Below are 27966 nucleotides of genomic sequence, written 5' to 3'. Positions count from 1 at the left end.
TACTTCAAAACACAAATTAAAATATTGAAAAAAAAAATTGTGTTCAGCTGTATTCTTATACCTCTACGCCTCGGCTAGTCTGTGGCCATGAGTAAGCCCATTCATAATAATAAAAAAAAAAAATTGTCACGTGTTGCCCTTTAACTTGCGCGTACTCAACCTAATTTGCATGTAACTTATGTACCTAACACAAGTTAACACAACCGTTAAACAAGCGACGTAGAAGGGGTCCTAATGTAATCGCCCTGTGTTGATCTTGTTTTGATTGTAAACCTTCACTCACTTTGTGTAAGGTCGAATTTTAATTAGCAACACCGAAAAACAAGCGGTTCTTTTTTACTATTGCAAATATGAGAAAGATTATTCTTATATATCAATATTCTTGTTTTGGGTACCTATGTCAGACCGAGATAAGTCTGCAACGATTTTGATAGCACACGCAGTGCAAGTGTAAAGCGTCAAATTTTTATGAAATTACGACGTTTAAATAACACTTGCACTGCGTGTGCTATCAAAATCGTTGCAGACTTACCTTGGTCTAACTCTATTTTATTTCAAAGCTTTAAACAGTATCATCAAATTAGGTGTCAGTAGTTAAATATTCATCCAATTAAATTTCAAATAGTAAAAACTGTCTCTGGGAGATATCCAAGTATCAATAATAAAAATTATAATTAATCTGTACAGTCGCCGCCAGATATACTTTCACAAGTTGTACGCATAAACTTTCACAAGTTTCTGTGGCGCATCTTAGTTTTATGTTTTTTGTGATGTGTAAATAAAAAAAATATACCGGGTCTGGCCTATAATATGAGCAAAAATTTAAACCGTAGGCTGTACTCCTCATACTGACCAATATTAGTTCAGCGACTTTTAAAAATAACTTGTAGTTTGATTTATAATACACTTTAAATTTTATTCTAAGACGCAATGTATTGCGAATTTTGTTATGTTTAAGACGTGACAAGCAACGTCAATCAAATGATATGGCGTGGCGATGGCGTCCATTGAAGATAATATTTATTTTGTATGAAAAATAGGGAGTCTAAATACTTCATAATTTTTAAAAGTTGTTGAACAAAAAAGTCGCGGTTTGAGGAGTACAATCTATGTTTTAATTCTTTGCTCATGTTACGGGCTACACCCGGTTTATATATCGGCATGGCCAAGGTTCTATCACACGCCTCTATTCTATTGTCGAGGAATTAGAGTGCATGTTCAGATATTTTTGAGCACTTCGGCCCCTCAGATACATCTGATGGCCGTACCTAAAACGTCAACACAAGGTGTTGTTTTAATAAACAGTTTCGATTTTAGTCGTGGCGGATTCAAAACAATCACACGGTAGCTCCTGCTACTATCAAATTGGTATCACATTTATGATACAAACAACCTTGCTACTTTGTCAACACTCTACTTACAAAGTAAACTGGACTTTATCACGAGAACCTAAAGTCGAAATCACCATTTCATGTGATTCTGACAATATTGCTAACTTAGCTTACAAAGCAAACACGAGTTTAACGATGTAAGCTTAAGGTTTAAATTAGTACATAGGATAACAATGTAAAATGAACTCTAGCACTGTACGCTTAAAGTATAAATTATCACTTACTTTAACGCGATGTAACTACGACGGAAACAGTCTCAAGGTAAAAACGACTTTAGCGCATTACCCTTAAGGTTGAATTCACCACTTGATGTTGAGCGCGACGTCGGATTTTTCAACGGCGTGGTAGGAAGTGTGCAGCATCGCCCGCGCCTTGTCCGAGTCTCGCCCGTCTAGCCATTCAGTATATAACCTGGAAGTATTAGTTATATTTTACCCCCCTTCTTCGTAAAACTTTATGTTAAGGTGGTTCTCCTTGCTCGATTTTCATACAACTTTCTTGGCACCCTAGCTCCTATTATATAGGGTTTCTTCACTTGTATATGTAATGTTTGGGTAGTATATATATTTCTGTCTTCGCAGAACGTAAAAAAATACTAGATTTTGATTAAAATTATTAAGAAAAAAGCCTTTGAATATTGGTAAAATTTTGCCTCATTGCTTGTTTGTGTGAGTGATGCTTATAGTATCGGTGTAATTCTAACATGGCGACTTCATTTGACAAGCAATCATTTTTAATTTGTCAAAGGTGTAACAGATGGCACTTTAAAACCGCAACACAGATTACCTGTGTATTTTGTTTTATTTTCACTCAATAGAGGGAGGTATATTTAATGCACAAAGCATGTTACGAGTATACCTACTCATTTAAGAATCTCCTTTCTGATATAATTTCATTCCCAGATTTAATATAACTTAATAATTATTATGATTATTACACAATAAAATACATTAATATATTTATAGAAAGGTCAGTCCAAACAATCATTCGCGTTACGGTCGTCCACCGAAAACCCTTGTGAATTCTGCTTTCGTTTCGGTAAATGTTCTCTGGAAAAGCCTATATTTATTGTAACAATGATTTTTAAACTAAAATACCTAGCTATATTTTTCTCAAAAATATATATAGTAGTGGACCCTATAATGGACGTGGAACCAGTTATGGGACAAAAAACCACAAATCCTCTAAAATAAGTATCTAAAAATAGTTTATAAACACTGTCTGTATATTATCATAAATATGAGTCTTAGAGCTGTTTCAATTTAAAGTTTCATTAAATTTGGTTATTTTTTAAGAAATTGGCGTCAACCCAAAAGTTGTCGTGTCACTGAAAAAAAATACCACTACGAATTCTTAACAACTTCGCTAAGAGAGGTGAGTTAATTTATTAAATTTTAATTAATTAATACTCGATGAAAACTAGAATGTGTTTTGTTAATTGCATTTACCATGAGATAATGTATACAACACACTATGTTGTGACTCCACAGATGTAAAAAAAATAGTGGTATTTGGCCCAATCCCATTATAGGAGCTGTAAAACTGCATGCCTCCTATAATGGGACAATTGACATTATAATGCTTGCCATGGCATAATTTCATGTTTAAACAATACAGAAGTAAAATGTAGTTACGAAATACGTCAACCAGGAGGTATTCTCGGACTTCGCATAAATTAATATCGTTTTTCCAAACTTTTATTTAACTTGCCCTGTTAGTTTGTGTGGGTCAAATTTTGGTAACTGAATTTGAGCCACTTTTCGATTTCCGATACAATTGAATTTTTTTGTAAGTACGTAATTAAGTATGCAAATCTGATGATAATGCAATATTATATATGATAACATCGACCTGATCTTATGATGGAGACAGGAGGTGGCCATGGGAATTTTATCGAAATAAACCCTAACTAATTGTGTTAGGTATATTAGAATTGTCTCGATGGATCTAATACAATAATAATTGGCTGTGGAAAGAAAAATACATTCATCGATAAAAGCTTATACCAAAAATTGATTTTTTTGCCATAACTTATACCCCATTTCAATATTTTATACTGATAGAGCAATGTCCATTATAGGGGGCCCATTACTGGATCCACGTCCATTACTGGGGGCCCATTACTGGAGCTTTGGTGTCCATGACTGGAGAAGAAAAAAACATAGTTTTAATTTGTTAAGTATGTGGAAACTCATTGCAATATCTTTGATACAACACGCCTAAAACATGAAAGACGGATAGGACTTTCATCTTTTAACCCTTAACATGGCAAGACATGAAATAATGTATCCACCTATCACGTGGAATGTTTTTGGGGATAGTAATGAGTAAAAAAGTACTATATTTAAGAAAAAAAAATTAAAAGCATTCTGAAAGTAGGGTTTTCAGGACGTCCGTTGAAACGGACATTGCCACGAACCTTATATATTGATTGCTCCCAAGGTTGTCCTAAAAAACGGACAATGCCGTTATACAGTTTAAAAATATAAAAACTTTTAAAGAATTACAGGGCAAGAAAATTTAAAATTATTTCAATAACACTAATGAATGTTTGAAAAAAATGTTTAATTCGATTACTAAGAAGAAAAAACTTATGGGAAACATAATAATACCATATTTACTTCTAGTGTTGATATGTAAAACGACCCAAGTACAGGTATATTAAACAAAAAATATACATTTTAAAGCTACGTATACATGGAAAATAGGCTCATAAAGCTAGTTACACATTACAATTATTGTAAGTAATATTACTTTACTTAAATGACCACACCGTTTATCACTATGGTCTCAGAGTTGTATGTCTTGCTTGTTTTCTTATTACCCGAATTATCTGGAACTTAAGCTGGTGGTAGAGTGTAGCTGTAGTTCCAGTAAAAGTTTAGATATTTTTCAGTCTCAATGGCCTCTGGCAACATTTTGGGAATATAAGGTTCCTCCTTGGCGAGAACCAGAGTCTTATCTATGTCATGCTCCCAGACCGCAGGCTTTAATTGGCGGTGCTTGACATCATCAGCTATAATAATATGTTCTTGTACCCTAGTAGAAATGCTTTGCTTCGTCTGCCCGACATATGAAAGACTAGATTCGAAATTAGCTATTTACTCTCCTTAATTTCGTAGAGATTACATTTTACAGGCCTCAGGAACTGTAGCATCTTCATCATCGACTTGAAATAGGTTTTAACCGTAGGACATTTCAAGACGTGTCAATAATTTGAATACTAAAGCGAGTTATGCGTTTAATGGCGAGGAATTAAGTTTTGTAGATGGAGTACTAGAGGACAGGTCGTGTTTAGGTCATCAGGTCGATTATTATGAACAACTTTTTTTCCCACAAGGACCACGTTAGACTTCGAAATTATATTTAAATACAGACAGTGCTATTCACAATGAAGCGCACCAAACTTTAATAGCATGACAATAGGAATAAAAGCACGCGTGTTCATAAATGAACATATATTTGTCCATTATATTTGACATCCTCTTAGAAAGTGACCTGGCTGAAAAAGAGTCAGATTGGGGCAAGGCAGATGTACAATCTGCCTCTAGTAAAATTTCGTCATTGTCGTCTTTTTTGCTATCTCACTCTTCTGAGTCAGATGGTGGAACCACCTGAAATTAAAATATAAAAAAATGTACACATATACTTATGTATAACGTAACTCCAACGCAACAATAGCCTATAAAACGACGATAAATGAAAAAAAAGTATATTCCCTATGTATGGCAATGTCCGTTTTCTGTCACAATCTTGTCTCCGCACAAGCCGGCACTGTCCGTTTTTTAGGACGTGCTAAATGGTACTTTGTTACCAGTACTATCGACAATGTCACAAAAATGGGACAAGATATATTTCGCAATTTTTGACACAGAACCAATCTATGATTTAATGAGCTTTATATAAAATAACAATATCTAACTCATCTAGTAATAATATCAACAGAAAGAAAACACTTTGGCTATTTACTTTATATTCTATGGCGTCAGGAACATACTCTGTCGTAAATTCAGCGAATTTCAAATTTCAACTGCCGCCTGCGCATAAACCGAATTTTGTCTGATATTGTCTTAAACTAGGAAAAAAAGTACAATTCTCGCACTTTCTTTAACGTACTTTCTTTTCTAGCCTGCACTTAGTGTTTAAACTTGGCGCCACATTTAGTACCTGTACTAAAAAGTGACACAAACGCTTTAAGGGTTTCACGCTAAGCGGTAGACCAGTTACATGTATAAGGGAAATATCATAAATACTCCAAATTTCTTCTTAAATGTCCCATGACTGGTGCTGTTACTATAGGTATGTGGAGAAAAATGTCATCTTCTTGTAAATAAACAAGATTCTATAATATCTTCTGCTTGTGCATAACAATAACATTAGTAGATGATACTTTTAGGGTTCCGTACCCAAAGGGTAAAACGGGACCCTATTACTAAGACTTCGCTGTCCGTCCGTCTGTCTGTCACCAGGCTGTATCTCACGAACCGTGATAGCTAGACAGTTGAAATTTTCACAGATGATGTATTTCTGTTGCCGCTATAACAACAAATACTAAAAACAGAATAAAATAAAGATTTAAATGGGGCTCCCATACAACAAACGTGATTTTTGACCAAAGTTAAGCAACGTCGGGAGTGGTCAGTACTTGGATGGGTGACCGTTTTTTTTTTGCTTTTTTTTTTGTTTTTTTTTGCATTATAGTACGGAACCCTTCGTGCGCGAGTCCGACTCGCACTTGCCTGGTTTTTTTTCAAAAATGCTGCCTTTCACCCGAGTTAAAACACTCTACTTTTCATTTCGCATACGAGGAAAGTAAAATGCATGTGTTTTTTTAAATACATTTTTATAGTAGGTATTTTTGAGAGTTGGTATTTTTGAGAGTAGGTATTTTCAATTAACAATTTGGCCAAAAGTAATTTATGGAATGGGGAGTCAAATATCAGAATGGAAATTGTATAACAAATCCATTTATACCCAAATTTCAATTGCTTATTGTAAAAAGAATAATAAAATCGTACTTGGAATTGGAACCTAAACTGCTCTAGTGCAGTAACGTATCATTTCTTGCACACCTTTTACAACAACAATGACCCTCTTTCATATATTCGGCCAAATTGTGCTTTTTGAAAAACTAATTACAAGCCTTTTATGAATGTAGAATGATACCTTAGGGTATGGTGCTTTACGCACACTAGCGTCCCTTCCCCTCCCCCTGACGCAACCCCCCCTTTTTGCATGAAATATGTCCCGGTTCACAGTTTTTTACATTTTTTGAGGAAAGTATATATTTTAGGAAAAAAGTGTCAATGAAAGAAATAATCCTTAATAAATTCTTAATAAAAAAGGTCATATTCATTTTTTTTATATGATGCACCTAATTCATGTATTAGCTTGTCAAAATTCGAAATAACATAGTTTTTACTTAGGGTTCGAAACTCATTTATTATACACGGTGTAACATGAGGAAACCGAATAATTTTAACAGCGTATTCCTGATCACGTTTAGAGACAAAAATGTCCTATAAACTTTTTGAAATTCGCCTAGTTTCAGAGTTAACACCAATTAAAAAAAAAAACATGTTTCTCTTGTTACATAGTTCAAAACGCCTTTTTGATGGCGATGTTGCTACTATGGGATTTAGTCTAAATATCCTTATTGATATGTCAAAAAGTGACAAGTAACACTTTGCAAAAACTAAGTTTTACGAAAAAAAAACCATTTTAAGTGACAAGTTTACCAATAGCATTTAATTTTTATGTACAAATTCATTCATAAAATTAAAAAAAAAAACCAAACAAAATTTTTTTTTGGCGAAATTAACCTAAACACATAATTACATCTTTTCCTTTTTTTGACCTCATGTATACATTTTACGATAAAAGTGTCAATGAAAGAAATAGTTCCTTATTAAATTCTTAGTAAAAAAGGTTATATTCATTTTATAACACTTATTATACAAGGTGTCCTCAAGAAATGCGAAAGATTTTATTTCTGAGGTCAAAAGAAGGAAAAAATGTATGTATGAGTTTAGGTCAATTTCGCCGAAAACAATTTTTTTTATTGTTTTTAGGGTTCCGTACCTCAAAAGGAAAAAACGGAACCCTTATAGGATCACTCGTGCGTCTGTCTGTCTGTCCGTCTGTCACAGCCGATTTTCTCCGGAACTACTGGACCAATCAAGTTGAAATCTGATACACATATGTAAGTTTGTAAACAAATGAATTTTAAACATGGGGGCCACTTTTGGGGGGTAAATGAAAAAATTCAAAAATAAAAATTTTCAAACTATATCATGTTACATATCAAATGAAAGAGCTTATTGTAAGGATCTCAAATATATATTTTTTATAATTTTTGAATAAACAGTTTAGAAGTTATTCAAGAAAATAGGCAAAAATGACTATCCCCCCCCCTTTATCTCCGAAACTACAAGGTTTAAAATTTTGAAAAATACATAAAATAGGTCTATACCTATAGATGACAGGAAAACCTATTAGAAATGTACAGTCAAGCGTGAGTCGGACTTAATTACAGTTTTTGATCCGACTCCTACGGATTTTTTAAAGATTTCACTCACGTTTCGCATAAATAATGTTTAGTTTTAAGTTTATAAAATACATATGTATGTTAGTCTGTAAGGTATTTGTAATATGGGCCTTGTTCCCTGAATTAAATATCTAAATAAATAAATAAAAAATAAAAAATACATTGTTAAAAATTGTGTAATATACGGAACCCTTGGAACGCGAGTCCGACTCGCACTTGGCCGCTTTTTTTTAATTTTTTGAATATATATATTATATATGTATGTACATAAAAAGTAAATGTTATTGGTAAACTTGTCAGTTAACATGGATTTTTACTTTTTTTTCGTAAAACATAGTTTTTGCAACGTGTTACTTAATTGTCACTTTTTGACATATCAATAGGGATATTTAGACTAAATCCAAACAACAACATCGCCATCAAAAAGGCGTTTTGAACTATGTAACAATAGAAACTTGTTTTTTTTTTAAATTGGTATTAACTCTGAAACTAGCCGCATTTCAAAAAAGTTTATAGGACATTTTTGTCTCTAAATATGATCAGGAATACGCTGTCAAAATTATTCGGGTTCCTCGTGTTACACTGTGTATAATAAATGAGTTTCGAATCCTAAGTAAAAACTATGTTATTTCGAATTTTGACAAGCTAATACATGAATTAGGTGCATCATATAAAAAAATGAATAAGACCTTTTTTATTAAGAATTTATTAAGGATTATTTCTTTCATTGACACTTTTTTCCTAAAATATATACTTTCCTCAAAAAATGTAAAAAACTGTGAACCGGGACATATTTCATGCAAAAAGGGGGGGTTGCGTCAGGGGGAGGGGAAGGGACGCTAGTGTGCGTAAAGCACCATACCCTAAGGTATCATACTACATTCATAAAAGGCTGGCTATAATTAGTTTGTCTTCCCCATACATTAGAACACAATTTAACCGAATCATATTTCTTGTTCTTGTCTCTCGATAATTTAATCAATTTGCAACATAAGTAGAAGAATCCTCATATATCCATAAATATCAAAATATAAAAGGACATACATTTTCAGAAGATTTCCCCGCGTGCGACGTTGCCAAATGGTTTAAAGTACAACATGCTCGCAACGTTGGATGTCAATAAGTCGACAATGAAAAATTATATTTCAAATCAATTCAAACTTGATATTTTTGACAGTAATAGGTTACTTAAATAAGAAGGCATTTTTCGCCCGTTGCTACTATGGTCAAATGGTCTAGTGGCTTTTAGCTATTGAGTATAAGTCTAACAAGTTGAACAGCATGACAGGGTTCAAACCACGAACAAAGACTCATTTCTTTTTGTATTTATTTTATTTCATCTTTTTGGTAATTTTATATGCCTTATTTTAAAAGTTATTTTAAGTAAATGTGTTGTATTTGATTATTTCATGTAGGTATATCATTTCAATAAAATTTTGGAAACTTTTATTTTATACCTGGTCAAGCAAATCTTGTCAGTAAAAAAAGGCGCGAAATCCAAATGTTCTATGAACGATATCCCTTCGCGCCTACATTTTTCAAATTTGCCGCCTTTTTCTACTGACAAGATCTGCTTGACCAGCTATACTTCGTCGATAGTTGACTTCTTATGTACCTATTCTGCGATCCTAATTAGCCTCATGCATGACTTTTTTTAAATTATTTTAATCATTATTTATATCCTTTGAAAACCGGAAAATAAAAATACTTTTATATATCTTCCCATAATATTATTAAAAAATAATCAAATTACTGAAAATGTTTTACTCACGTAAGTTTAGTTTCGAAGAATAACATACGCTTAAAATAATTCAAAAGAGAATGTTAAAATTATAAAATAAAAAAAAATTGCCATTGTCGGGGTTTGAACCATGTATCTTAGCTACAATCTGATTTTTTTTCAAAATAGAGGCTACGGGTGCCACGAGCACATGACAGTTGATGGTCGAAAACATTAGTTGCTTCTGAATGCCTTGTAATTCTTAATCGTTGCTCAAACAAGAATTTATTATTTAATTTCCAATCTTTTTTCAACAATAAACATTTCATCCGCTGCGCCCTCTAGGTTACTTTACTGTAACATTACGAATCTGCTGACATTTGACACTGACTTTAAGGTGACTTTAAGTACGTAAGTGTGCGTGAATGCAAGAAATTGCAATATTTTGCAGTTGGATTCCGGTAATAACGAAATGAGACAATGTTGAGTTGAACATGTCTCGATTTGGATGTAGTATTTTTTATAGTTTTCGCACATATCAACACATCTTATGAAACTTTGTATTTTAGGAGAAATAGTGAAAATCCACAATTCGTGCACAGTGACGCCATCTTTTGGCTGATAATCGGCATCCCATCCCTAGACATCCACCTTAAATTACACTGAGAGAAAAGTACAACAAAAATACACTTAGAATTACAAAAATAAACTTAATCCGGGGACACAACAAATTGACTTTTGCAATTTCTATTAGTTCTTGTAATTTCTATTATCTGTTTGTTGAAATTATATTTGGGATTACTGAGCTGTTTGTAGAAATAAATAAACTTTACAGAAATAGTGAAACGTCCATAATTATTACTAAAACTTCATTTTTTCCCCCAGTACAGAACTGTTCTTTTTAATTCCTGGTGATGATTTTTCTCTCAGTGTATGTTTTATCCCTTTCTTACAAATACACAAGTCAAAATGATAGATAAAGACAAACGATTCATAGCTAATTCAGGCCAGTAAGGTGTTTATGAATAACTCCATACATGTATATCTAAAAAAATAATGTATATCTTAACCAAATTTGTGAAAATAGTGTTTGAATCCAGACTGAACGTAGATAGTATATTCATTTAGGCTGCGTTTCTATCAGATGTGTGAGGTTGCATAGCGAGCTTAGCGAGGGATGTGTTTACTGTTTGTTAATAACCAATAGAAATTTGCTGACTAGAGCAGCACTGAGCGAGAATAGGTAAATGAAGAGACCCTATTGGTTCTTAACAAATACATATCTCACTACGCATCTTCGCACAACTCTGGTGAAAATGCAGCCTTAGGGGATTTTTGGGTAAGAGGATATTTGTTTCAGCAGATAAATTAATGTTCTCAAATACCTTTAAAACGGATCGATTATACTTGCGGTTTTCTGTAAAGTAAAGGAATGCTCAACCCATAGACTAGGAATCCTCTAGACGGAGTTTAGAGCAATCATGAAACCGATGCTGCCAAAAATACTGGGGTGCGGGGGACGAGGTGAGCGAGTCCCGTGCCGTGATTGGTCCGTTCAAAGACGCGGGCGTCACACAAAAACACTTTGACGGGGTAGCGCTACTATGCTCAATCTGGAGGATTTCTTGTCTGTGGCTCAACTTATCGTGAATAAAAAAGCTTGGTTGTCATTACCTCCGAACCAGTTTGTTTTCAGCGGGGACGGAGACCGGCAGGTCCCGGTACAGCTTCTCGAGGTGGGCCACCAGCTCGCGGCCGCTCTCGCCCGCCACGGGCCGCACCTGCGCACCGCCGTTCAGGCAACCTGTCAATAATACATCGGGCTTAATATTGACAGAAATGTATGCTCGTACCTTTTTCCATTGTTTCTTGGGTCACATTATGTTGGTTTAGCGCCCAAACCACGAGATTAACCGTCCCTACGCCCCTAAAACGATGGAGAAAAGACCGTTCTGGAGATCTAATCTATTTCCCATTTCACTCAGTTTAAGTTTGTTATCATTTTCGTATAAATTAAGAACTAGAATAACTAAAAACATTTTACAGTAAGTACATATGGTCCTAATTTTCCGCACTAGTACGAGAAACAGCACTTTTTGTGTAAGTATATGTCAAAAGTTTAAAGGGCTATATGTACTGTAAAACGTTGTACGATACACGTGCGAATAAGTAAATCGAAACGAGTGGCGATAAATTAAAATACGACCGAAGGGAGTGTTTTAAATCGACACGAGTTGCTGATCTTTCCTCTTTTCCGCACTTCTATCGTAAATAACTATAATAACTTGTTTTTTGGGCTACCGTTCCTCAACCCACCAACCCAACGGAGCGGCTCACGTATAAACAGTTTTATCAGTATGCGGAATAGACATAAAGCGACTGAGTATTGATTTCAGCACCTCTAGCACAACTGGCCGCGACAGGCGTGAGAAGTGACAGATCGGCGCGACTTGGCGGCTTGTCGCGTGTTGGCAGCACAACTCACGCGCGAGAGCCGCGACAAACTCGCGATCAGCACCTCTAGCACAACTGGCCGCGACAGGCGTGAGAAGTGACAGATCGGCGCGACTTGGCGGCTTGTCGCGTGTTGGCAGCACAACTCACGCGCGAGAGCCGCGACAAACTCGCGATCAGGTGTCACTGTCAGAAAATGACAACGATCGCGACTTTGAACTAAAACCCGTAGCACAACTGCCTATTTTGAGACAAAATATTCTCACGTCTTTATGTCAATCCGCGAGTCGAAGTCTACGCGACTTTATAACGCGACTCGCTCTCGCGGGTGGTTTGCTTGTACTTTTTTAACTAAACTCATGATAATTATAACTTAAAAACAAGTTTCATATATTATGCAATAATATAATTTGTATAATTACTTATTGCCCTAAGGAATAAAGAAGTATGGAACAATGACTAAATGCGCTTTACGCAGTCTTATATCGATTATGCACGGTGATACCTACAAGTACCACAACACATGCACCCATCATGTTTACAACTTTAATTTCAAACAGCTAGCTTGTAGGTACTCAATTAAGTAATTAGGTACATATGTAGGATTTTTAAATTTCAATTCAGGTTCGTAAGTTTGTAAAAGTAATCCTAAGATCCTTACACAAAACTTTCATCAACCTAACAACGGAGCCCGCTTTGCCTGTACATAAATGAAGCCGATGAGGTGGGTAGGTACAAATGTTCAAAACAAACTATCCAACTTATTAAGTAAGCCATAGTCTTAGTAGTAATATTTAGGATCACGGTTAGATGTCTAATTTCAACAATCTCTTACTATTTAGGTACCGTTTGGAACCTTCCTCGACTTCAACAAAACATACCTACATGTGGCCTGTGCCCGCTGCATCGTACTGTAACAGAATGATGTAATACGTGGCTGTAACAGGATCATGTCCGGCTCAAAATCATGCTTTGTATGAAATATTATCAGTCAACACCCACTAAACCATTCAGTCCCCTGCCAACACCATACCGTGACGTGACTGGACCGAGCCGACCAACAATATTTTGAAGGAGTCGTTAGGTCGTTACGCTTTACGCTTATGTCATAGTCTGCGTAGGTAGCAGTACGGTTATCATATGGTCTACCATATTGAAACTCCTCTAGATCATACCTGTGTTCTAGATGTTTCACTTCATGTTTGACAGGGCCTATTATACGATCATGCTATGATATGTTGCTGTCAACATTAGGTATGAAGTGGGCCTTGGGGAGCTAATTAATAATGGCTTCTAGGAGTTCTAGGTACTTACCTACCTACTTTATTTTTGGTTCTTTTCAAGTAAAAAATACAGGAGTGAAAAAAAAACAAAATTTAAATTAACAGTATTTGATTTCCCTTATATATTCTTGCAATATTCGACTTCTTATTATTAAACCTAATATATAATAACATCTAGAACCACAATGGAGAAATTGTAAGAATCTTCTTTATTACCCTTGAAAAGTATTTTCTCTCTTCCTTTTTCTTGGACATGCGGCGTAGGACAATTCAATATGACCCTGGAAAGAAAGTTGGTTTGTAAACAAAACAATAAAATATGGTCGTGACTTCATCGAGGACTATGAAATAAGCTTTTCATATCAATTCGTCAAATCATAAACAGTTACACAGTACACACACATGCCATCCATTATTGTCACAAGAAAAACTATATGAAACTTATTTGAGAGTTACTGCGGCAGCTTGGTAGGTACGCCATAACCATCAGGGTTATTATTAATAGTTCACATCCTCGGTGGTGTTCTTAAAGCTAAAGCGCTTCTCACATCTTAGTTAATTTAGAAAAGGGGACAGCTCCGCCTTTGAAACCTACAAGCTTGCTTAGTGTGTTTCTTTTCCTGACTCTCCACTTCGGGTCCCGTTGGCACGTTCCTGTTAATATTTTCCTTTGGGTGCTGGGATATCAATCGTGTCTAGGATAATGCTGGACTTATTCTGAAAAAAAAAACAGGCATATGAGAACAAAACCAATAATAGCAATTCCATTAATTATAGTTACTTACAAAAATATTTTATTTAAAAGGTTTATTAAACAGAAATTTTTAACAATATATATTTTAAGGAATATTATCAAAACTTAAATAGATAAGGCTCTATTACTTACATTTTTTCATATTTTTTCCCGTAATTAAATGTTGACAAAATTTGAAAGTTCCTTGACTTTGACAGGAAAAACTTAACCATCGACAAAAAACTAGATTTTTTACCACCAAAGAACGAATGATTTAGCGCATCCCTGGTTTCCGATTCAGTGTTGCCACTTGCAAATATCGATTTGTTTAGACTTTGATTTCGCCGGGTAACACTGACGAGTCGCGCCGCGACTTTGAGTTCTCTACGCGGCTGTTGCAGTCGCGGGTACAAGTTATGCTACGGAAATCGACAGATTTGACAGCCGCGGGAATGGCGACTCGAGTCGCGGTCTAAGTCGCGGATGCAAGATGTGCTAGAGGTGCAGGTGTCACTGTCAGAAAATGACAACGATCGCGACTTTGAACTAAAATCCGTAGCACAACTGCCTATTTTGAGACAAAATATTCTCTCGTCTTTATGTCAATCCGCGAGTCGAAGTCTACGCGACTTTATAACGCGACTCGCTCTCGCGGGTGGTTTGCTTGTACTTTTGTAACTAAACTCATGATAATTATAACTTAAAAACAAGTTTCATATATTATGTAATAATATAATTTGTATAATTACTTATTGCCCTAAGGAATAAGGAAGTATGGAACAATCACTAAATGTGCTTTACGCACTCTTATATTGATTATGCACGGTGATACCTACAAGTACCACAACACACCCATCATGTTTACAACTTTAATTTCAAACAGCTAGTTTGTAGGTACTCAATTAAGTAATTAGGTACATATGTAGGATTTTTAAATTTCAATTCAGGTTCGTAAGTTTGTAAAAGTAATCCTAAGACTTCCTTACACAAAACTTTCATCAACCTAACAACGGAGCCCGCTTGCTTGTACATAAATGAAGCCGATGAGGTGGGTAGGTACAAATGTTCAAAACAAACTATCCAACTTATTAAGTAAGCCATAGTCTTAGTAGTAATATTTAGGATCACGGTTAGATGTCTAATTTCAACAATCTCTTACTATTTAGGTACCGTTTGGAACCTTCCTCGACTTCAACAAAACATACCTACATGTGGCCTGTGCCCGCTGCATCGTACTGTAACAGAATGATGTAATACGTGGCTATAACAGGATCATGTCCGGCTCAAAATCATGCTTTGTATGAAATATTATGTCATCACCCACTAAACCATTCCGTCCCCTGCCAACACCATACCGTGACGTGACTGGACCGAGCCGACCAACAACATTTTGAAGGAGTTATTACGCTCATGTCATAGTCTGCGTAGGTAGCATAGGTACGGTTATCATATGGTCTACCATATTGAAACTCCTCTAGATCAAACCCGTGTTCTAGATGTTTCACTTCATGTTTGACAGGGCCTGATACGATCATGCTATGATACGTTGCTGTCAGCATTAGGTATGAAGTGGGCCTTGGGGAGCTAATTAATCATGGCTTCTAGGAGTTCTAGGTACTTACCTACCTACTTTATTTTTGTTTCTTTTCAGGTAAAAATACAGGAGAGAAAAAAAAAACAATATTTAAATTAATAGTATATTGCTTTGCCTTATATATTCTTGCAATATTCGACTTCTTATTATTAAACCTAATATATATTAACATCTAGAACCACTATAGAGAAATTGTAAGAATCTTCTTTATTACCCTTGAAAAGTATTTTTTCTCTTCCTTTTTCTTCGACATGCGGCGTAGGACAATTAAATATCACCCTGGAAAGAAAATTGGTTTATAAACAAGACAGTAAAATATGGTCATGACTTCATCGAGGACTATGAAATAAGCTTCTCATATCAATTTGTCAAATCATAAACAGTTAGGTACACAGTACACACACATGCCATCCATTATTGACACAAGAAAAACTATATGAAACTTATTTGAGAGTTACTGTGGCAGCTTAGTGTACGCCATAACCATTAGGGTTATTATTAATAGTTCACTTCGTCGGTGGTGTTCTTAAAGCTAAAGCGCTTCTCACATCTTAGTTAATTTAGAAAAGGGGACAGCTCCGCGTTTGAAACCTACAAGCTTGCCTAGTGTGTTTCTTTTCCCGAATCTCCACTTCGGGTCCCGTTGGCACGTTCCTGTTAATAATATTTTCCTTTGGGTGCTGGGATATCAATCGTGTCTAGGATAATGCTGAACTAATTCTGAAAAAAAAAAACACAATTTACAACAGGAATATGAGAACAAACCCAATAATAGCAATTCCATTATTATAGTTACTTACAAAAATATTTTATTTAAAAGGTTTATTAAACAGAAAATTTTAAACAATATATATTTTAAGGAATATTATCAATATTAATTATATAAGGCTCTATTACTTACATTTTTTCATATTTTTTCCCGTAATTAAATGTTGACAAAATTTTAAAGTTCCTTGACTTTGACAAGAAAAACTTAACCATCGACAAAAAACTAGATTTTTACCACCAAAGAACGAATGATTTAGCGCATCCCTGGTTTCCGATTCAGTGTTGCCACTTGCAAATATCGATTTGTTTAGACTTTGATTTCGCCGGGTAACACTGACGAGTCGCGCCGCGACTTTGAGTTCTCTACGCGGCTGTTGCAGTCGCGGGTACAAGTTATGCTACGGAAATCGACAGATTTGACAGCCGCGGGAATGGCGACTCGAGTCGCGGTCTAAGTCGCGGATGCAAGATGTGCTAGAGGTGCAGGTGCAATCAAAAATGCGATGTTGTTGCATGTACCTGAAGGGCAGGCCATGACCTCGACGTAGTGGTACGGCGACTTGCCGCGTTTCATCTTCTGCACCAAGTTCTGTATGTTCCGGAACCCGTTGGCGATAGCGAACCGGAGAACCTCTACACCGTCCTTTTCGAGAGTCACTTCTCGAAAGTCAGGGTTTCTGCAAAAATAGGATAATATATTGCCTACAAAGAAAGCCGCGTAATATTTATGGGATTTACTTGTTTGTTTGTAAGCGATATTAGATATAGTAGTAGGTGGTGGCGAGATTATAAAGTGGCAAACAAGGGTGGCGAAAACTCGATCCCGGCTCGAGAGGCTGTGAGCATAGTATATTAGAATATAGGCCTATACCTAAATACAATTTATATAAATGTTGAAGCACATAAGTTACAAAAATCCAGATAGCGTAGTGCAAGTAATGTAAATATGGGTCGCGATGGCTAGCTTGCGTCAGCGGGGTCAGCGTTTCACAACGTATCGTGTTCACGTCCATTGTTCGTAGGAACCGTCTGGAAACGCGCAATGCAGCGGGTACGCAGTCAGGGTTCTGACTCAGAGATGTGGTCAAAACACGCCCCTGTATCACATTGGTGTCCGGAGATGTGGCCAAAACACACCCTTGCATACTATTGGTGTTCGGAAATATTTTTGTCCGACGTTTTATTTTTGCCAGAAGCATATTCTAAAATAATTTCTTTTTAATAATTTCAATAAATTTTGGGAATTTGGGATCCACCCCCATTACATTTTGAATTTTGCCAGTTGGGGGGCAAATGGGGCGTCCCTCCCAACGTGATTATTAAAATTCTTTTGTTTTAAATCTCTACTAACCTTAAGTTCCTATAAACCAGCTCCGCCTTAGTATCTCCAAACAGGTGTTCAGCAGCGTACAAGAAGATGTGGTCCGCGTAGCCCCCCGAGCCGCTGCCGACGTGTCTGCGCAGCCCCGCGCCCGGGGGCTCCCCCCACGGCCAGTCCAGCGGCGACGGCGGCGCGTCTCCCAGCTCGCCCGCGCCCAACATCTGCTCCAACTCGACTGTTGAATGTTTAATATAAAAATTTTACCTTCCAATAAAATTATTATTATGTTTCCTATCCACATCGGATATCTTCATTGAGAGAGTAACGCGATCGTTGACCAATGATGCCGCTAGCGTCTATGTAGTCGCTCCGCCCCACGCCGTGACGTAGTTCCGCTTCCACTTCCTGCGAACCGTTGCTCGCTTCCCGCCACTCGCCACCGCCATGTCATTGTTGAGGAGAAGTACCGTCGGCATAAAAGTAGCCTAGTAGCCTGCCAGGAAGGCATTACTCAGATATCCGATGTGGATAGGAAACATAATAATAATTTTATTGGAAGGTAAAATTTTTATATTATGTGTTCCGTACTCCACATCGGATATCTTCATTGAGACCTGTTTATTATCTCCTGGTGGCGAGTTAGCGGGCGCGCAAGCGATAGGGCTACACCTACTGTCATAGAACTCAGAGAACGAATAAATATGTATACACCATATTGCAACCCATGAAATCACAGTGACTCGTTATAATGTGAATTACAGGAAATTGAGAATTGAAATTGTAATCTCAGGTTCGAAACTGGTTTAAGAGAATTCTCATTCGAAATCGCATCCGATCCGCAGAATCTCGGCGAGTCATGTTCCCAATTAACATAAGCGAAAATATCGCTAAGTGAATAGCTTTCCAGCCAATTTAGTTATTAAGTACATCGTGGATCAAAAGCAATCGTAGGCGAGGCCGGCTTGGATGAGACTGTGGCTGAAAGAAATAAGCGAAGTGTCCCCTAACATTTTGTGTAATTCTCGCAAGGTGACGTACCCAGACTACCTACTTATACTGGGTCTATACTTTATTCCGGAGCTTCTAAGAGTCCAGTCGGTAAGACACGTTATCTGGTTTAGAGCCGAATTTCGGACACAAAATAATAGCGTTAAAGTTATCTATGTAATTGCCCGGGCTACAGTGTAGTAGAGTAAGGTCATTGACCCTGCTGCCTGATGCTAACAGCAAAAGTGCGGCAGCTATTCTATCGTACTTCTTCTAACGTACCTAACGTTGTAGGGCTATTTAAATTAGGGCAAGTAGATGTCTCGCGTCCCAAGCTGGTGCTTTGGGAGGCGCTGGTCTCGCTATTAATGGCGTTGGAAGAAGGCATAGTGTCCGATAGTGGTTCATACACAGCACTTGTGAGAGGCTTATGAACGAGTATCGTTCTGAAAGCTAACATGGATAATAGAAATAGACGTCTGAGATAGCTCGCTACTTCACTGGATAGAGGTACCTGGCAGTTGATCTTATTTTTGATGCACCATAAAGACCGTTTCTACATTGTGGCCGTACATGCAGCCTGGACAAGGGGACGATCTAGGGGCTCCCGTTACTGTTTTCTATACAAACACAGTACCGGAATCGGGAATATCCGGTTCTTCCATATTAGTGAGACAGTGACAGTTGCGTTTCGTTCGCTACGTAGCGTTAGGCTGCGGTCGTACTGCAGACGCCGCACGCAGCCGACAACGCCACGTCGCACGCAGCGTCCGAATGGTGGTGGCGGGGGGACGCCGCACGCAGCGAGCGAAAACGACCACTCCCGAGCATTCTCGAACACACCATTCAGACGCTGCGCGCGACGCGACGCCGTCGGCCGCGCGCGGCGTCTGCAGTACGACCGCAGCCTTAGACCTTGGCATGTTATATGCATGCGCCAGTCACGCCAGCAGCGGACGTCACTCCTGATCCCGCCAGCTCGGTGTTGGAGCGTCCTATCTGACAGGAGCTACGCCTCATTCTTAAGGTCGTTGACTCGTAAGGGAGGGCGGTCTGACGTTGTGTTCACTAGGACCGCCAGTAAATTGCAAGCTTACCACAGCTGCTTTAAGACTCCTTATCACGCCGTCGCAGTACACAGACTAGGCTGGGAGGTGGAGACATCCATGCCAAGTCTCACAGGCAGCTGTCAAAGGTCGTGGTAGCAGTTCAATGAGTCTGTTAAGAAATACCGTGGCACAGTGCGAGGGCTCTCGAAAGCGGAGGCCGGCCAACAAGGCGCCTGTCAGGTGAAGACAGTCTCGGCGGCTGCTGGGCGCAGCTGCCACTCGGGCGCGCAGTGACTTCTTGATAAACCGTTGCCCTCGGGGGTTGTACCGACCTGGCAAGTAGCAAGCAACCAGCGCGACCTGTAGACGATCTGCTGGCATCAGCAGTTTTAGCGACAGCCGTAGTAACGGAAGGGATGTAGTGTCGCCGTCGTTTTATGTATACTGTACCGGTGCGGTTGTATGTTTACACTTCTGTCGTCAGCGCTGCAGATGCGGCCCGTTAACGGTTACTCTTCGCTGAAAGGGCCTTACCTCGTACATTGTCTACCAATATTGGAGATTGTAACGGACTGCTTGCATAAGATGAGGAAGAAAGTGGTGCGAGGCTTTCGGCAGCTCCGTGTTGCTGGGGACTGCGAAGGCTTCACCTTCCTCCATGAACTAAAGTTTGCGAATTTGAGACTGAACAGAAGGCATTGAGTCTCATTTCTGCGAGAAACTCTGCAGCAAGGCAGGCCTGTATGTCGCGAAAAAGAAAACTTTCAATCGGTGTGTTGTGCCGCGTGTCCCACGTGATGTCTAGGAGCGTGATGGTCTAATTCGCTTTATCCGAAGAGACACCCTATATCGAGTTAGTATAGGGCATCGAGTTAGTAGCATGCTTTTAAGGAAATCGAACTGATGAAATCAAGTCTAAAATCGATTTTGGCGCTTTGCGTAACAAAACTGTTTCGATAAAGTCGAATACAGACAGATGGAAACTGCTGGAGTCCTCCTGGCCCCTTTCTCTTAGCACCGGAAACTCAAGCTTGTTCAGGCGCAGCGGGTTTATTTGTCCCATTTTGTTTATTATGGCTTTTCGCACGAGTTCGTCTTTGTAAGACGGAACTTAAGCTGGAGAGCGCGAGCAAGCAGAGATAATTATGTGAAGTCTGCAGACCTTTTCGATGCCTTTCACCTCGGTTTCGAGCGGTCGCACAGGGCCTTGTCGCTAGCTGTCCTCTGGTTGGACCACTCCATGGCCTCGAGAAGTCGTAGGAGCTTCGAAGCGACACAGCGAAGTCGATCAGCACCTTTATGAAGCCCGGGAACACGACGTATTTTCCTCTGAGTATCGACATATCTTACCGCTTTCAACTCCGGGCAGTCGAGCCGCGCTAGGACGGGGCTCTTTACGACCTTGTCTGCCGTCGCCGGAGGATTCTTTAACCGAAACCAAGAGCTTAGCGGTCTGTTCGTGCTGTACCATACCATACCTATACCTGCACCATAGCTATAGGCGCCTGCGTACCTCAATGGAACCATGTGGACAGGACAAAACTGATACTGTGGCGCCCAGCGAGCAAGGGACGACATCGTCGTAGTTGCAGCATCGGTGGGCAGCATCGGCGTGATTGTGGCAACCGCCGCCGCTCGGGAGGCGCCGGTGCGTGAAGCTAGGGGCGCCATCGTGCCTGAGGCCGGGCGGTTCATGGCGGCCGCCACTGGTTCGGGAAGCGCTGGTGCGTGAGGCGAGGACCCATAGTGGCGGCCCGCTCTAGAGGCGTTGTCGCGTGAGGCGGGCGGCTCCATCGTGGCGGCCGCCGCCACCGGCTCGGGAGGCGCCGGTGCGTGCGGCGAGAGGCGCCATCGTGGCGGCCAGCTCGGGAGGCACCGGTGCATGAGGCGGTCGCCGTCTGGCTGGCTGGTCTGGGAGGCACTGCTGTGAGGCGAGAGGCGCCATCGTGGCGGCCAGCTCGAGAGGCGCCAGTGCGCAGGTGGTGGTGCCATCGTGGCGGGCGGCATCATCGTGGCGGGCAGCGCCATTGTGGCAGCCGCCGCCACCGCGTCGATGCGTAATGCGAGAGGCGCCATCGTGGCGGCCAGCCTGGGGGGGCAGGCGGTGTCATCGAGCGGGCGGCGCCATCATGGCGGCCACCGTCGCCAGGCTCAGGTGCGAGAGGCGCCGTCGTGGCGGCCAGCTCGACAGGCGCCGGTGCGCGTGACGGACGTTACCGGCACGGGAGGCGCCGATGGCTAGGCTCGTAGTTGCACGCATCATCACGGCGACGCTGTTGCCCTCGGCGGTGCCATCGTGGTGGCCACACCGGCGCGTAGGTCACCAGCGACGTCATGACGGCCGGCAACCAACGCGGCGATCGTCGCTGTACTCGTAGCATTTCCACTGCTTACACGTAACTTACCTTCCTTCCGCTCGAGCAGTCGGGACGCAGAAGCGGTCCGCCTTCACCTTGGCGCGATCCACCCGCGATGCGCCCGCAGCTGCAGGAGCGGCCGTGTGACGTCTCGCAGAGCCACGCGGATCTCTCGGAGTCCCGCTGGACTGGAAGCGTCCGCACCGCAACTGCAGCAATAGGAGCGGGCGTAGCAACAGGAGCGGGCGTGTGACGTCTCTCGGAGTCCCGCGGACTGGAGGCGTCCGCACCGCGACTGCAGCAACAGGAGCGGGCGTGTGACGCCTCTCGGAGTCCCGCGGACTGGAGGCGTCCGCACCGCGACAGGCGTCCGCACCGCGACTGCAGCAACAGGAGCGGGCGTGTGACGTCTCTCGGAGTCCCGCGGACTGGAGGCGTCCGCACCGCGACTGCAGCAACAGGAGCGGGCTCTCTCCCGCGGACTGGAGGCGTCCGCACCGCGACTGCAGCAACAGGAGCGGGCGTGTGACGTCTCTCGGAGTCCCGCGGACTGGAGGCGTCCGCACCGCGACTGCAGCAACAGGAGCGGGCGAGTGACGTCTCTCGGAGTCCCGCGGACTGGAGGCGTCCGCACCGCGACTACAGCAACAGGAGCGGGCGTGTGACGTCTCTCGGAGTCCCGCGGACTGGAGGCGTCCGCACCGCGACTGCAGCAACAGGAGCGGGCGTGTGACGTCTCTCCGAGTCCTGCGGACTGGAGGCGTCCACCGTGGCCCGCAGCGTCGCGGTGTCTCGGAGTCACCTTGGACGACAGCAGAAGACGCGGCGCGCGCGGGCGGGGGTGGGCGCCGGGCCCGCGCCCCCGCGCCGGGGGTCGGGGCGCCCCGGTCGCGCCGCAACTAAAGCGGGCTACAGACCATCAGTTTTAACTGCACAGCCCTAACCGTTCAGTCAAACTGTTCAGTTAAAACTTTATCTAATGAAATTTCGATTAGATCGTCAGTTCAACTGCACAGTTCAAGATTTGCCTACACACGTACGTTTTAACTGAACAGTTTGACCGAACAGTCAAAACCGCGCAGCCAAAACTGATGGTCTGTGGCCCGCTTAACAACACGAGGTACTCCCAGGCTACTGCCTGAGAACCCTCCGCGAGTGACGAAGTAACTTCTGAACGCCAATAAAATTAGAATATCTTAAACTGGCTCACCGGATGGTTCGAGACAATCCAAACCTCCTTATCAGCGAAGCGCGGCGCCCGAAAGCAGCGCGCGCAGGCCGTCCGCCGCCGCGCCGCCCGGGCGCCGCCGCCGCCGCCGCAGGCACGATGACCGCGCGTTCCCTCTCCGATGCGGAGCGACTTGTTACCACTTGTTAACAAAAACCACTGACGCACTTCCTACTTCGATCTCGAAAATGCGAGTTAACGGTAACGATTTTAGCAGCATGGAATGTGAAAATTAATTTAGCAAGAAAAAAGTGGGTAGAATCGAAAAGCACCGTTCGATGACTTCGATCGCGAGACCGCCAAAAGACTAATAGTGGCGATCTCTGCCATATCTCACTATTTAATCGACCGAGCTTTGGATCGGAAATGTTAAAGCACCATGCTGCAAAAATATACGCAAAAAATATTTGCGGACCATCGGTCAAGACGGTCGACGAAACAATGTCAAGGCGGTGGCGAGTGGCGGGAAGCGAGCAACGGTTCGCAGGAAGTGGAAGCGGAACTACGTCACGGCGTGGGGCGGAGCGACTACATAGACGCTAGCGGCATCATTGGTCAACGATCGCGTTACTCTCTCAATGAAGATATCCGATGTGGAGTACGGAACACATAATATTTTAATTAAGGAATAACGTAGATTTTTAAAGTCTGACAAACCGATTTCTCGGTAGTAAATGGCGGCTTTGAATAATGTAGGGGAGAAGGTTTGATTGCCCAAATTGCATATTTATTTTGAATTTTTCATCTGATAATTGGTTTTCCAGACTAGTTAACTCGCCATTAAGAGAGCGATGGTGGACACACAGGTAAAAAAACTATAGAGATGAGAATTCTATGTTTAAAATGACACTAACAATGTCATGGTCATTTCATTTCACACGTCATATTTTTATAAATAATATATAATATTTTTCATTTGTAATGGGACCGTGGGTGTTGAAGTAAACCCTTCAACTGTGACCTAAATTAAAAATTTAAACTTAATCCATAGGCACGTATTGCTGATCACGAGTGAGCTCGTGGTTGTTGAGGGGACTTGGGGGTACATATGTACCCACGCCACTCACTATTGCTAGACCGTAACTAAAACAAATCACTTACTAGCAGTAATAACACAGTCGACGTCGTGGCAGTTGGTGAGGTCGCTATAGAAGTCCTCCCTGGACGCCTCCAACTTCTTGTCGTAGCACGGCATCACCGTGACGTGGTACACCTCGCCGGGGCTCACCTCGCGGCGCGACGCGAGCAGTTGCTTCACGAGCGAGCCCATGGTCTGTTGCGGGGACTTGGTGGTCGAAATGTGGGGGAGGATGAAGGAACCGTGGGTCTTTTCGGCGTAGCATACCCAGCCTGTGGGGGAAAGTAATTGTTTATAACTGGATTTGGTTAACTGTAGTTCTGTTTCTGTACAAGTGTTGTCACAGTTTTTAGTGACAGGTTAGCGAAGGTTACCAGTTACCATTTATAAAAGCTTTTTCACTTGGGTTGTAGAGAGCAGCTTTACACGATTATCTAGATTTTTACATCAACGAGAATAGGTGCCTCGCTGGAAGCAAACGCACGCGCGGCATCGATCGTACGGCCCAGACACGTCTTTACACATCGAGCTTTTTATTTACATAAATCGGGTCACAGACTTACATATGTGTACCAAATTTCAACTTAATCTCGCAGCTATTTTATTTACGAAATCTCTCGTCACCTGTATGCTCCAGTTAGATGATAAGTGATCGTTGCCTACAATTTAATGTGTGGTTCATATTGTACCTGGGCAGGAGCTAGCGAGCATGGGCAGATGGCGCGCCGTGGGCTCGTGCTGCTGGTTCTGGTAGCGCTGGAGGAACTCCTGCTGCGCTTCTAGAAGTACCAAGTCTTCAGCCACCGTCATGTCGAGGACCAAGTCTGCACCTAACTTCTTGAAGTAACCTGCAAAATATCTGTCAGATAATTCTCCAAAACTACATTTCTAAAACTACTACACATCAGATAAATTTGTCAGGATATTGTTTTACCACTGGAGAATTCCATGAAATTGGTATGGTAGACACCATTGTCTCGTACAAACGCGAGTTTTCTGAAGATTTGTAGGTGTAGGAGTTTCTTTTTCTATTACAAATGGTCAAAAATATGACCAGAATAATTAGTCGTCGGCTTTAAGAGCCGAAAAAAAAATTCTAATATACGAAATAAAATGCGTTTGTACGGGACAGCCCGTGGAATGTTCCCACTGCAAATCAGAAAACATGAATAACCTGCTAATCTGCTAGCCGCCTCTTCGGGCTCCAATTTGTATCGCGCTGCGAGCGACAGCACGGGTTGCGGCGACAGGGAGATCACGATCAGGCTCACGTCTTGAGTCACGCCTTTGCTGTCTGTGTGTTTGCGCTCCGAGAACACCCTGAAATACATAGTTCATTAGACTGAGTTCTTACATTAGGCCCAGGGCCGTCTTAAACTATGCTGGGGCCCTTGGGCACATAAGAATTTGGGGCCCTTTTGGAAAATAAAAAAAGCTAATTAAACTAACATTTTTCTACTATGATCTTCTATTTATTATGGGTAATCAAATATTCTGTTACTGTCTGGTCCTTTGGGGGCCCCCTGAGGATAGGGCCCCGTGTGCCCTTATGGTAAATACGGTACCGCTTAGGCCCTGGGCTCTGGTTGGTGGAGTATGATGTATAAAATCAATACAATGTTGCATTGTATGGAAAAGTGAAAACACTATTTTACTTTGTTACATTGTTTATACACAATGTATGTGTTTACCACTAGATATGTCTGGCAGGTGTTATATTCATTGGATTTGATATTTTAATGTAACAATCATAAAGTCTACTGTTGGTGACAAGCTCCTAGTATTGATTCTATTCTGATGGTTTTAAGGGAGAAAATCTAATGAATTATGTTAATTTTACCTCTATATTCATTAGAATTCAAAGACAACATATCATTGAAAGTATAACTAAGCCAGATAAAACAGTAACTTAGTTCATTTACATTATACTAATGGCCACTTTAATACTTAACACATAATACTGATTTAAACTTTCACGATTATTAAACATTATCAAACTGCACAACGGGACTTAATCGCGTATTTAAGTTTTAAGATTTACCTCCGACGTTTCGAGGACGGCGTTGTCCCCGTGGTCTCGGAGAAGACTCTCCCCCGTGTTTCCCCCCCCCCCCCCGTGTTCCCCGTGTTTTCTTCGTGGGTCTTCTCCGAGACCACGGGGACAACGCCGTCCTCGAAACGTCGGAGGTAAATCTTAAAACTTAACTACGCAATTAAGTCCCGTTGTGCAGTTTGATAATGTTTAACACATAATGTATAATAGTTCATTTATGTATATACAAATATTAATTAAACATGAGTTGGAGTCAAGAATTTTTTATTGTGTTCTACAGTCTACACACTTGTTTTGGAACCTTAATTTATTAAAAGTGTAACTTACTTTAGCAACTCCTCCTGACTCTGCCGTGTGACTAACACACTCTCCGCTGAAGTGATGCATCCGCTGCAGGCGAGACAGTCAGCCAACGTGATCTCCACCTTTTGAAGCTTCTGCTCCCTCCCTTCACTGATATCAAAGTATCCATCGGCACCTATCTTGATTTTGGCACCAGTTTTGGTTTTTGGCTTCTCAATCTTAACTGGTTTTATGCATTCCTGGAGAATAATGATATCTTTTTGTAATATTTTAACAATAAGGCGAAAGCTGATCATTAATAAATTTAATATCTTTACAAACGTTATATCCGCTAATGTGTGTAGGTTTTTTTTTTTTTTTTTTTTTCTGGCTTACTCCCTGCAATTTTATGTGTGTAGGTTGTTTACTTAATTACCTATCACATCAAAAATGAAATATGGTGCAAATATGAACCTAATAGATTTTAAAATATCATAAATTATCTTGTTGGAATTATAGTAGGAACGATGACTAGTTTAGTTCTATTGAATCCCAAACTTAAAACTTCGTTTATTATTATTTAGAAATTTCAACCATAAATTAAATGAAACTGTGGATCCTGTGTGTTGAACTGTCCGCAGGTATAATACAGTAATTTAATAAGTAGGTACAACATACTAGATCTTAATAATAAACTTCCAAGGTGAGTAAAAAACAGGGAAAAAGGAAGTTATAGGTTACCTGCGACGGAGTAATGAAATCGTCTAGATCGGTGAGTTGGAGGGCACCGCTGAAGCGAGACGCCATTTCTTAGTACAGTTAGTACTGCTTAGGAGTTTAGATTGTTTCCTGAATAGCCTAATCACTTTACATAATATTTTGTTCTGTTTTGCATACAGTCGATACAGTCCCATACGCAATCCATCACATTTCAAACTGACAGTGCTGTCATCTGACAGCCTGTGCTGTCAGATGTTATTAAGAAAAATCCATAGCTATTAGGTTTTGGCAGTTTTAAAATGAGCTCGAACAGCGTTCACCGGAAGTAATTTAAATGCGGATATGGAAATGACACATTAACCGCTAAATTCAAATATTACCTATAGTCTGCCAAGCCATTT

At 40.7% G+C, this 27966-nt stretch overlaps 1 protein-coding gene and 1 long non-coding RNA gene across 2 annotated transcripts; both read right to left on the bottom strand.

Annotated features, from left to right (window-relative positions):
• Positions 1-529: 529 nt before the first annotated feature.
• On the bottom strand, positions 530-27747 carry LOC134664951 (probable cytosolic Fe-S cluster assembly factor GI11683). Its single transcript, XM_063521682.1, has 9 exons — positions 27587-27747; positions 26891-27105; positions 25685-25830; positions 25200-25358; positions 24534-24782; positions 17842-18046; positions 17010-17167; positions 11333-11462; positions 530-1802 (listed from the first exon to the last, which is right to left on the bottom strand). Exons 1-9 carry the CDS (start codon positions 27650-27652, stop codon positions 1691-1693), a joined length of 1440 nt encoding a protein of 479 aa, XP_063377752.1. The 5' UTR covers positions 27653-27747; the 3' UTR covers positions 530-1690.
• Positions 13525-16872, bottom strand: LOC134665551 (uncharacterized). The gene is made up of 3 exons (XR_010098380.1): positions 14282-16872; positions 13991-14112; positions 13525-13676 (listed from the first exon to the last, which is right to left on the bottom strand). It is a non-coding gene; the product is annotated as an uncharacterized LOC134665551 (long non-coding RNA).
• Positions 27748-27966: the final 219 nt, after the last annotated feature.

Source organism: Cydia fagiglandana, chromosome 6, assembly GCF_963556715.1.
Source record: "Cydia fagiglandana chromosome 6, ilCydFagi1.1, whole genome shotgun sequence".
Taxonomy (NCBI): Eukaryota; Metazoa; Arthropoda; class Insecta; order Lepidoptera; family Tortricidae; genus Cydia; species Cydia fagiglandana.
Note: the sequence above shows the minus strand (reverse complement) of the source record. Positions and strands in the feature narration are given on the sequence as shown.